The sequence below is a fragment of the Barbus barbus genome, assembly GCF_936440315.1.
Source record: "Barbus barbus genome assembly, chromosome: 32".
NCBI lineage: Eukaryota > Metazoa > Chordata > Actinopteri > Cypriniformes > Cyprinidae > Barbus > Barbus barbus.
In genome coordinates this window covers 9839301-9852195 of record NC_136760.1, presented here as the reverse complement: position 1 = coordinate 9852195, position 12895 = coordinate 9839301, and the positions used below count along the sequence as shown (strand labels likewise).

The 12895-nt window shown below is 46.3% G+C and overlaps 1 protein-coding gene across 3 annotated transcripts in view; it reads left to right on the top strand.

The window, feature by feature from the left end:
• Positions 1 to 12895, top strand: part of LOC306852500 (transforming growth factor beta-1-induced transcript 1 protein-like) — a 122462-nt gene that overhangs the window by 96692 nt on the left and 12875 nt on the right. Inside the window, exon 11 of one of the 3 annotated variants that reach the window (XM_079389393.1) lies at positions 9743 to 11626. The exons of 1 other annotated variant lie outside the window; for it this stretch is intronic. In XM_079389393.1, the coding sequence (XP_079245519.1) occupies positions 9743 to 10009 (267 nt within the window). In that variant the 3' untranslated portion in view covers positions 10010 to 11626. Of the gene's footprint in view, positions 1 to 9742; positions 11627 to 12895 lie in introns of those variants that run through there. One more of the 3 variants, XM_079389392.1, reaches the window with a different exon arrangement.

The window sequence follows — 12895 nt, the reverse complement described above, 5'->3', positions numbered from 1 at the left end:
ATCTCCGCCCAACAAAGATCAAAAATACCTACTTCTAACATTGCATGCAGTTGAAATCAGCCACACACATTTAGCATAGCTGTGTGAAAACAAACCAGGAAAGACATGTGAGGATTTGGGCAGAAAAAAACCCCCAGAGATTCTTAGTGCATTCCACGTAATTAATTAATCGGGTATATCATAAATTACATTGGAAGAGCAGACCACAAATGTGGAGTATATGTTGTCATTTTTCATATTGTTACATCAGAATACTAAGGAAAAGACTAAATAATCAGGACGAAAAGAATGCAATGGAGTGAGAAGAGCTCTTGCCATAGATTATACAATGGCACATTAAAATACTAAGTGTTACAATATTCTTATGACATCTGAAAATAGACAATGAAGGACAATTTTTAGCTCATTCCATCAAATGTACTGGATAAGGATTATTTGTAGTACAACCTTATGATTTGAAATGAATTGTTTCAGTCAGTAGCGTAGTATGCTCACTAGGAAAAAGGTGGATACAGCGTGAATGCTTTTTTCTTATTTATTTTTTTTTTTTTTTACTTTAATCTGTTCTCATATCCATAGCTTAGTTGGCATATCTTTACAGCAATACATTATACTACTTCTGCTGCATAAATACAGTTGCATAAACGGTGCTGCTCATTTACTTAGTAATTCTCTCCTACTTTGAATGCAAGACTTAAATATGACGGTTAGTTTAAAACTTGTTTATGATTATTTATTTGGAACTTAATAGGGCAGATCATGCAATATGCACAGTGATATGGAGTAAAAGAGTGTTTACTTGATATGATTTCAGATAGTGTCTGAAATTGCACTGCAAACTGCTACAGCAGACTGCACCATGTAGATAAAGATGTGATAACTAACAGATTGAGTTAAGGACCTATCAGCCCACACCACCTAGAGTAGAACTTTTATGGTAGAACTTTGAAACTTATGTGAGCATATTTTTAATTTAATTTAATTTAATTTAATTGTTTATTTATTCATTCATTCATTCATTCATTTTTTAATGGTATTTACATTAGGATAAAGAACAAATTTATTTATTTATTTTTAATCAGTGAGGAAAGATTTAAGTAATGATATTAATGTGTTTTGTCCTTTGTCTATATGAAATTGTAGTGGAGTAAAAAGTATATTTTTTCCTTGTATGTGTAATAAAAAAGTATTTGGTTTTAACAGACCTCGAGTAAAGTACAGGTTCCCTAAAATAATTAAAAATACTTTTCACCTCTTCCACAGTGCTTGGTGGGTAGTGCTTTTAATGTGCTGCATAAAGTTCTCAGTTGATTTGAAGGCTACATTTTCACAATTATTAATGATAGTAATCTTTTTGCAGCTTTACAAGTAAAGGTTCTTGTTTACTTGCATTGCAATGAAGTAATTTTGAGTGTTAATTCAAAATGTTAATTTTGAGTGAGCCATACTAATAGAACTATTTAATTTATTTTACTGTTTACATGCTACAAAATATATTACAAATGTAAGCTTTTTCACAATAAAATAATTGTAGATTTTTCTAGATGACATAAATCTCTACTGGTAAAAATATTTTAGATGTTTAAAAATAGAAGTTATGTCACCTTTATTCAGAGGTAGGCAGAGTACCCAAAAACTGTACTCAAGTAAAAGTAAAAGTACTTATAGAAATATTTACTCAAGTAAAAGTAAAAATCATAGTCTGAATAATTACTTGAATAAGAGTAAAAAAGTATTGGATAAACTACTCAAGTAGTTAGTTACTAGTTACTTTGGGTCATATAATGTATACCTATAGTCTATTTTTATTTAGATATATAAATACAATTTATGTAATGTGTGTGTGTGTGTGCGTGCGTTTTTGTCACAAATGAGTACATAAATTTGTATAATGACACAGGTATGACATAGGTATTACAAGGTGAAGGTGACTTTTCAGGACATTGACCCATGTCCCCACTTTTCAAAATGCTTATAAATCATACAGAGTGAGTTTTTTGGGGGGAAAGTAGAAATGCACAGTCTCCTGTGAGGGCTAAGTTTAGGTGTAGGGCAATAGCACATACAATTTGTACAGTATAAAAACCATTACGCCTATGGGATATCCCCACTTTTCATAAAAACAAACATGTGCACACACACAGCCGTTCAAAAGATTTTTTTTTTAATGTAATTTATGTCAGCCTTTATGACAGTCTTCAGTGTCACATAATCCTTCAGAATTTTTTCCAATATGTTGATTTATTATCAATGCTGTTCTTTTTAGCTTTCTATTCATCAAAGAATCCTGAACAAAATGTCACCGGTTCCAAAAAATATTAAGCAGCAAAACTGTTTCCAACACTGGTAAATCAATATTTTAGAATGATTTCTGAAGGATCGTATAACTCGAGTAACAGCTGATGAAAATTCTGATTATATATATAAAATTATAAATATTATATTATATTATATATATTTATAAATATAAAATCTGATTATATATATAAAACCTCTGACACGGAGAAGAGTGAAAACGTCTCGGTTACGTATGTAACCCTCGTTCCCTGAAGGAGGGAACGGAGACGTAACGTCAGTGTGACTGACTAATGGGAACTCGCTCGAGAGCCCAATCATCTTCGAGTGTTAACAAAACAAGCCAATGACAGTTGGCGTGCGTGTTTCGCCACGCGCACCCCGCCCCGCAGTGCGGGTATAAAAGGAGAGCGCGTGCAAACGCACATCAGTTTTTCGCTGAGGAGCCGAGACTGTGTGCCCCGGCCGTACAGCGGTGGTACAGCAACTATGGCGACGGGACGTTACGTCTCCGTTCCCTCCTTCAGGGAACGAGGGTTACATACGTAACCGAGACGTTCCCTATCAGTCAGTCACGTTCGACGTAACGTCAGTGTGACTGACTAATGGGATCCCTTGGAAAACGCCACTATTGCTGACCCCCTCCAGTGCCCTGCGGAAGCCGGCAAGTCCCCCCACACCAGTTGGGGTGGAAGATAGGACAGGGCTTAGGCAGAGATGACAGCCACTGCTGTTCCGTACAGTGGTTATGGATAACACTGGGAAAGCGTACCACAAGTAGAGGAACGCTACGGAAGCCACATCCTGCGTAAGGAGGTACCACGTGGCAATTACACATATGGACTGACCAAGGGCAGTACTACATATGGAAGTCTCTGAGGTAGACTCAGCCATCCTGGGGTGAGATAACAACACAGCAGAGACGGCAGAAGGTCTCTGCCAGGGAAAGACACGGGCTCACCGTGAGGGGAACCGTACCGTGGAAGAATACACATGTGGGACCACCCGAAGGGGAATCACTACACACGGGCACCTAGCCCAGCACAAGGGCTGACCTTGGGCAAACACACGAGTGCTGGACCTGGCGTCTGGCGTTCCGCCACGCCTGACTGCCGAGGGTGCGGGAGGAACTTCAACAGGGTTCGCCATGGGGAACTGAACTGAGAAGCAACAAAGCGCACGTATCCGGTCCGTAGAGGGGAATGGCGCAGCAAGCGGGATTGACACCGAGCAGTGTCCCAGTGCTACTGGCCGTCTGAGCCAAGTACACGGGAGGACACGGGCTCTACACGGAGATTATAAAATCTCGCAAACGTGTTAGGTGCCGCCCAGCCGGCAGCTCTACAAATGTCTGCTATCGAGGCGCCCCGCGCCAACGCCCAAGAGGAAGCAATGGCTCTTGTAGAGTGTGCTCTCACACCGAGGGGGCACGGTAAGCGCCGGGCCTGATAGGCCAAGACTATAGCCTCGACTATCCAGTGGGCAAGTCTTTGTTTGGAGACAGCCTTCCCCTTCTGCTGTCCCCCGAAGCAGACGAAGAGCTGGTCTGAGGTCCTGAAGCTCTGCGTGCGGTCCACGTAAGTGCGCAAAGCGCGGACGGGACAAAGCAGAGCAATGGCTGGGTCTGCCTCCTCCCGGGGCAGCGCTTGCAAGTTCACCACCTGATCCCTGAAGGGTGTGGTGGGAACTTTGGGCACGTAACCAGGCCGGGGTCTCAGGACAACGTGAGAGTCATCCGGCCCGAATTCTAGGCACGAATCGTCGACCGAAAATGCCTGCAGGTCCCCTACCCTCTTGACCGAGGCCAATGCAGTGAGGAGCGCTGTCTTCAACGACAGAAACTTAAGCTCTACTAACTGCAGAGGCTCAAAGGGCTCCTCCCTCAAGGCCAACAGGACCAAGGGGAGATCCCAAGAGGGTACCAGATGAGGGCGCGGAGGATTTAACCTCCTCGCCCCTCTGAGGAACCTGACGACCAAGTCGTGCTTCCCTACAGACTTACCGTCTACTGCATCGTGATGTGCGGCAATAGCGGCGACATACACTTTGAGGGTGGAGGGAGACAGCCTTCGCTCCAACCCATCTTGCAGGAAAGAAAGCACGACCGCGATCGGGCATCCCCGGGGGTCTTCCCGGCGGGAAGAACACCAATCGACGAACAGGTTCCACTTCAGCCTGTAAGCGTGTCTTGTAGACGGGGCTCTAGCTGAAGTGATTGTGTTTACTACCGATGGAGGTAGCCCACCTAGAACCTCCGCGTCCCGTCCAAGGACCATACGTGGAGATTCCACAAGTCTGGACGCGGGTGCCAGAGGGTGCCCCCTCTCTGAGAAAGGAGATCCCTCCTCAGAGGAATTTGCCAAGGAGGGGCTGTCGCGAGGAGCATGAGTTCTGGGAACCAAGTCCGACTGGGCCAGTACGGCGCCACCAAGAGGACCTGCTCCTCGTCCTCCCTGACTTTGCACAGGGTCTGCGCGAGAAGGCTCACTGGGGGAAACGCATATTTGCGTAGGCCCCGAGGCCAGCTGTGTGCCAGCGCGTCCGTGCCGAGGGTACCCTCGGACAGGGAGTAAAACATTTGGCAGTGGGACGTGTCCGGGGAGGCAAACAGGTCTACCTGAGCGTCCCCGAAGTGTCTCCAAATCAGCTGGACTACCTCGGGGTGGAGTCGCCATTCTCCCGGAAGGGCGGGCTGACGTGAGAGCTCGTCGGCTGCACGATTGAGCTCGCCAGGGATATGAACGGCGCGAAGCGACCTCAGATGCTTCTGACTCCAAAGGAGAAGATGGCGAGCGAGTTGCGACAGGCGACGGGAGCGTAGACCACCCTGGTGGTTGATGTACGCAACGGTCGCAGTGTTGTCCGTACGGACCAGTACATGCTTGTCGTGTAGCAGCCCTTTGAAGCGGCGCAGCGCAAGCCATACTGCTAGCAACTCGAGGCAATTGACATGCCACTGCAACCGGGACCCTGTCCAGAGCCCTGCAGCTGCATGCCCGTTGCACATGGCTCCCCAGCCCATGGCAGAGGCATCTGTTGAGACAACAATGTGCCTGGATACTTGCACTAGGGGAACTCCTGCCCGAAGAAAAGCAAGATCCGACCACGGGCCGAAGGTCTGACGGCAGGACGGGGTAACTGAGACCCGGTAAGTGCCGCGTCGCCATGCCCATCTCGGGACCCGGTCGTGAAGCCAATGCTGAAGCGGTCTCATATGAAGCAACCCGAGCGGCGTGACAGCGGCTGCGGATGCCATATGCCCCAGGAGCCTCTGAAAGTGTTTCAGTGGAGCCGCTGTCTTGCGCTGGAAAGACTCCAGGCAGTTCAGCATCGACTGAGCACGCTCTACTGAGAGACGTGCTGTGAGGTTGACCGAGTCCAACTCCATACCGAGAAAAGAGATCCTCTGCACAGGGGAGAGTTTGCTCTTTTCCCAGTTGACCCGAAGCCCCATCCGGCTGAGGTGGCCAAGCACCGTGTCCCTGTGATCGCACAACAGTGCTCGAGACTGGGCCAGTATGAGCCAGTCGTCGAGGTAGTTGAGAACGCGAATGCCTGCTTCCCTTAATGGAACAAGGGCTGCCTCCACGACCTTGGTGAAGACACGAGGCGACAGGGATAGCCCGAAGGGGAGGACTTTGTACTGATATGCTCGTCCTTCGAACGCAAAGCGGAGAAACGGTCTGTGTCGAGGCAGGATTGAGACATGAAAGTACGCGTCCTTCAGGTCGATCGCTGCGAACCAATCGAACGGACGGATGCATTGAAAAATGCGTCTTTGCGTCAACATCCTGAACGGGAGCTTGTGAAGGGCCCGGTTCAGGACGCGCAGGTCCAAGATTGGTCGTAACCCACCGCCTTTCTTGGGTACAATGAAGTACGGGCTGTAAAACCCCGACTTCATCTCGGCTGGAGGGACCGGCTCTATCGCGTCCTTCGCCAGCAGGACCGCGACTTCCGCACGCAAGAGAGGGGCATCCTTGCTCAACACCGAGGTGAACCGAACGCCCCTGAACTTGGGGGGACGCCGGGCGAACTGAATCGCGTAGCCAAGTCTGATGGTTCTCATGAGCCAGCGAGACGGCCTGGGGAGCGCTAGCCAGGCCCCCAGAAACCGTACAAGCGGGACCAAGGGAGCCACGGACGTACCCGCGGCGGGGCAGCGAAGTGGAGCACAGGGGCCCGCCTCGGAAGGCAGTGCGTTCCGAAGTGGGGTCTGAGTGTGCAGTGCGACACTTACCTGGCTCCAAGGCTGAGCAGGGGGCGCGGGAGAAGGCATCGCGTCCTCGGACCGGACCCTGCTGCTCATAGGCGAAAGGAGAGGGGGACGGGAGTGTGGAGACGGGGTCTCGTGCACTGCCATCCTCGCCCTCTTGGGACCCGGAGAAAAAGGAAACTGCTCTTTTTTTGAGGTTTTGGGTACCACTGGCTGGAGAGCCAGTGGCGGAACAGAATAAAAAGGGAACAAAAGATTCTCCACCCGGCCCTCCTCCGGGGGAAGGAGTGGTGCAGTCACCATCTCCTGAAGAGCAGGATCCAGAGACTCCGGGTCGCCCGTCTCAGGGCCGCCGCTTGCCCTGGCGCTTCGCAGATTTGGCAGGGGCAGAGACGGGCTGCGCCGCTTTCCTGCGGCCAGCTCCCCGCTGCGGCCGTTGTGAAGGCTGCTGCTGGGGCCGAGCTGGAGCGGAGGTGGAGGCCGCAGGAGGGCGCCCTCGGCGACGAGCAGACGGAGGGGCTGCAGCCGGCGGTGGGGTGGAGACAGCAGCGGACCGCCGGGGCAGGATGTGTCGAAACGCCTCTGTCTGCTGCTGTGCGGTGGAGAACTGTTGGGCAAAGCCCTCCACCGCTTCGCCGAATAGGCCGGCCTGGGAGATCGGGGCGTCTAAGAAACGGTGTTTGTCAGACTCCCTCATATCCGCCAAGGTCAGCCATAAGTGGCGCTCCTGGACCACCAACGTGGACATCGTCTGACCCAGGGCCCGCGCCGTGACTTTCGTCGCCCGTAGGGCAAGGTCCGTCGCTGTGCGCAGTTCCTGCAATCCGGCTGGGTCAGCACCACCCTCGTGCAACTGCTTTAACGCCTTGGCCTGGTGGACTTGCAGGAGGGCCATGGCGTGCAGGGCGGAAGCGGCCTGTCCAGCAGCACTGTAAGCCTTGGCCGTCAGAGCGGACGAGAACTTACAGGCCCTGGACGGAAGGCGTGGATTACCCCTCCAGGCGGCAGCGCCCTGCGGGCAGAGCTGCATTGCAATGGCGCGCTCAACTGGGGGGATCTCCACATACCCTTGGGCCGCCCCACCGTCGAGGGTGGTGAGGACGGAGGAGGCACTAGGTCTGTTTCGGGCAGAAAAAGGTGCCCTCCAAGACCTAGTCACCTCCTCATGCACTTCCGGGAAGAATGGAACCGGAGGCGGTTGCCTGCGATCGGCCTGCGCCCCCAGGAACCAATCGTCCAGCCTTGAGCGTTCGGGAGAAGGAGGAGGCCTCCAGTGCAGCCCGATGCTCTCAGCGGCCCGGGAAAGCATAGCAGTCAGTTCTGGATCTGACTCGGTCAACGCCACTCTTCCTGATGGAGGCAGCGCAGCCGAATCATCATCTCCAGAACCTAGCTCATCCCCCGATGCAGTGACCGACATCCTGTCATCTGCTGGAGCTCCGAACGAGATGCTGGGCCCCGCCCTGTCCGAGGACTCCACAAACTCGTCCGGAAACCCCAGACGGTGCGATGTGCTAGAGGAGTGAGAGGCCCGCGGAGACGCACTCGACGGGGAAGCTCTCACTGTGATCCTCAAGTCACCCTGACCATGAGCCGAAGTAGCCCTCCGAGAACCGGAGGAACTAGAACGGGGCATGGCAAGGGGGATACCCCCCCGCTTGACGAGGAGGTATCTGGAGCGCAGCATCGCGATGGTCATGTTCCCACACAGAGAACATGAGTCATCCACGAGCGCTGCCTCAGCGTGCTGAAAGCCCAAGCACGAGACACAGCGATCGTGACCATCAGATGAAGCCAGGAAACGGCCACATCCAGAAACACACGAGCGGGAAGCCATCTTTAAAAAGACGCCCGTCGCTCGTGGAGCTCTTTTAGAATTTGCTCTTTTTTGAAAAGAAATTCTCTTTCAGAAAAAAAGTGTTGAAGCGCCCAGGAGAGGTCGCAGCGCGACCGCAGAATGAGAGCTGCAGCACGCCGAGATGAAGCAGCAGCACTGGACCGCAACCTCCGCTGACGCGCCGTAACACCAACACTCGTCAAATGCTGTCTTGTAGCACACTCTCGGAGATTCGCTGAAAGGCTCGGCTCCGAAGCGAAAAGCTGATGTGCGTTTGCACGCGCTCTCCTTTTATACCCGCACTGCGGGGCGGGGTGCGCGTGGCGAAACACGCACGCCAACTGTCATTGGCTTGTTTTGTTAACACTCGAAGATGATTGGGCTCTCGAGCGAGTTCCCATTAGTCAGTCACACTGACGTTACGTCGAACGTGACTGACTGATAGGGAACTCCTCACATGACCGCTACCGAGCATCTGAACATAACGAAACAAATGCACATTGACGGATCTTCTTCCATCTGTTTTGAAAAATGTAAACAAACGTATATTCATGCAAGAGTAAATATTGTGAAAATATCAATATTAATTGTGTCTAGGCAAAGGTATTCCCCCTGGAACAGGTTGCATGCCACTGCGCAGCTAGCTAAGACGGGTTTGGCGGGTGTTCATTTCATACTCTGTGACAGCTTATTTAATGTATAAATTACACATTGTATTGTAGCCTAGCGATACCTGTGGAACCGTAGACAGCACACACGTTGTTCATCTAATAAAGATCTTCATAGCTAGCAAGCAATAGCGTTTGCAGATTTGCTTTCAATTGACTTTAGATCCAAAGCCACGTCTTCAACGCTCTTGATATTTATATATTTTCTGTTACTACTCTGAGGGAGAACTGCTTCAGATGACTCAGCGTGTGCGCCAGGGAACTGAACGAATCATTCAAATTGGTTCACTGGTTTGCCAACTGGTTTGATCAATCCCTTGAACAGAATTGACTTAAAAGGATGAATCATTCGCAAATGAGCATCACTCATTGCACAGAGAAAAATAGACAGCACGTTTGGAATAGATTGAAGCATTTTTAACTTGTATTGCATTAAGATAAAGTAACGAGAGGAGTGTCGCCCACAGTAACGAAGTAAAAGTTTTTTTCACTAAAAATGTACTTGAGTAAAAGTACCGATCTTTAAATATACTCTTTTAATATTAGTTACCCAAAAAATGTAACTCGTTACTACCCACCTCTGCCTTTATTTATATAGCGCTTTATACCATACAGATTTTCCCTATATACAGTGTGTATGTATATATATATATATATATATATATATATATATATATATATATATATAAATTTCTTGGTTTGTAACTGTCTTGTAATTTTCTGCAGGAATGCTATAGCCCATTTGTGAACGGGAGTTTCTTTGAGTATGAGGGGCAACCATTGTGTGAAGCTCACTACCACGAGTCCCGGGGAACTGTGTGCCAGGCATGCCAGCAGCCCATCCAGGGGCGCTGTGTCACCGCAATGGGTGCCAAGTTTCATCCACAACATCTGGTGTGCCACTTCTGCCTGAAACCCCTCAGCAAAGGTTGCTTCAAAGAGCAGGACAACAAACCATACTGCCACCCCTGCTTCATCAAACTCTTTGGCTGAGGAGAGTGAGGAAAGATGATAACGCAGATTACTCAACTGCCATCCAGCTTTTCAAAAAAAAAAAAAATAACTTGCCAAATATACATTGTATGGACAAATGTATTATATGTGGACACACCATTCTAATTAACAGATATAACTATTCTTAATTTTAAAGGTGCACTATGAAGGATTTTCCCAAAAAAATAAAGTATTGATATGACGTATAGTATAGTATAGTAAATAAATATATCTCTTTAAATCATTACTTATGATCCACTAATGTGTGGTGGTGTTTGTGCATTTCTATGCTACAATCTTTTTACAAGATGCTGCTGCGTGTGTTCTTGAGGCTGATCATGTCAGGGGCATTGAGGAGCATTTTGGTCATGTTTGGTCATGGCCAAGTTTGAATACTATAATTAAACAAGAACTGAAAATCCTGCACAGTGCACCTTTAATGCTCCACCATACAATGTTCTACAAAGGTTCTCTGATTTGTTGCCATTTAGAACAAGATCAGACTGTCTGTGAGGTCACGGAAAAACAAGAGGATTCAATTGCAAGTAAACAGTTTATTAAACCAGCAGCGAAATCAGTACAAGTGCCGGTGTAATTATCCACTGGTAGCGCAGACACAGCACTGAATACAAATAGAGTCCAGAGCAGGAACAAGGAACCAGGCTGGGTAGAGAGTGCTTCCAGGATAGACTCCAAAACAATTTAAATGATCTGACCAAACATGGTAGAATGCAAGGACATTAAATAGCAAGGCTGATGAGCCGCATAAGCAACTGATCCGCAATCAGCAGGGCAAGGATACACACTCGAGGGTGAGAGAGAGATACAGCAAACCTGTGAACCGTGACAGGTTTGGCCTGTGGTCAAGTCTACACCAGACTGAGAAAAGCATTTTTATATTAACAGTGCTTTGTGCACAAATGTATTGTCATGCTGTAATAGAAAAGGGCCTTCCCAAATTCTCTAGAACGTCACTGAATGGCATAGCTTTAAGATTGACAAAATATAGGAGTAGTCAAACCAGGTAATTATAAGTTCTTTGCATATTTTTAAGTGTTTTTTAAACCTGTCTTGGTGTCCAATAAAGGAGACATCCAAAATGTACAAGGATGGGGCGACTCTATCCTCTACTATACTGAAGGAATAAGCAAGATGATTTTCACATCATTTTGACATGAATATTCTAGCCTACAAGACTGATTACTCAAAAGTCTTATTCAGAACTATTTAGTATGTGTTTTATGGCCTTATTTCAGCTACATGTTTTCCCCAAAACTTACCAACCATGCATAATCTTTTTTTTCTAAAAAATGCAAACATGTACATCGGTCTTGCTCACATATTATTGTAGCACAGTTTAAAAAATACATGTTGGCCAGTAGTATGTTATAAGTAGTTGAAATAAGCACAAATGTCAGGGCATGTCAAAACAGCTCAAGGGCCCCAAAATCACCTCAGACCCCAGAGGGCTAGGACAGGTTTGAAAAGCATTGATGAATAACAGTGATTGATGAACGAATAGAGTTTAGAGGGAAATTCTGAGCCCTATCAATCATACTGACCAGCTCAAGTCATGGATATGTCTATTGGTCAGCTGACGACTAATTTATCTGGGTTAAAAAAAAAGAAAAAGAGAGACATCCAAAATGTGGAGTACTGGGGAGGGTCTAGGAATAGTTTAAAAACCTTGGACTACAAAAATAAAAACTACAAAAATAAAATACACATTATACATATTATAATAAGTTCAGTAATAATTTTAGTTATCAAAACAACTTATAATATAGGTAATAATGTTGTATACATAAATATTTTATAAATATAAATATTTGGTGCAATGCTCTGAAAGATTAAGTTGTGGTAACACTTTATGTATAATGAATTATAAAAGTAGTTTTAATGCATTAATTAAGCCTTGTAATGCACCTTATAATGCATTGTACAATCTCATGAATAATTGAGGATTTATCAATTCATTGTTACACTATGCATTTTAAATTTGGTTATAATTATATATCATATTGTATGTTGCTAACAGGGTTAGAAGTTAATGTGGGCAACACCATCAGTTCAATAACTAATTTGAAGGGTTATGATTATATTCTATCACTTTGCAAGCTCCTACCCTAAAATGAGCCTCCAAGATTAGGGAAACAAAGGGTAATGTTCCGGTACAGTAAAAGGGTAGAAGGAAAGCAATTTAAAATATGAAGGAAAATAGAAAAGGGAAAAAAGGAAACAATTTGAAATATAAAACGTGTTACCAAAATAGACCTACAAAATATAGGCTTTATAATTTATTTTTTTTTCTTTATATGTTTCTTTATTATTAAAGTTAGTCTGATCTAACTTTATCTGGAAAATGACATACCCAAAGACAAATCTCCATTACTGGCCCAATCACGGCCTTTTTATAAAGAAACCATTTTGGAGTTTGCAGTATACCAAACAATATAACTGAAATTAAAATAATATTATAGAAGTTACTATGAACTTCTTTATATATATTTGCAGTGTTTATTATTATTATATTCCGTGTACATCATTATATAAAAAAAGACATTTTATTAAAAACATTCATGTACCCACCCCCTTTGCAATTTCATGTTTTCAACGATGACGTGTACAGCGATGCAATAGCTGGGAAATAAGATTGTTCAATAGCCAGATGAGTTTCAATCCTTCTCCTCCAGCAACCCATCACTCACATGATACAGCTGCATCAATTAACCAATGTCAGTGGGCCAATAAATTACTGATGAACAAAACCAAGTACTGCCCTATTGTAATGTTTCAATTTGATGTAGGTCACAATAGGGAAATACCACAACCGCAGTGTCTGTTTCATACCCAATTTACATTTATTTTACACAAAGTTCACACTTC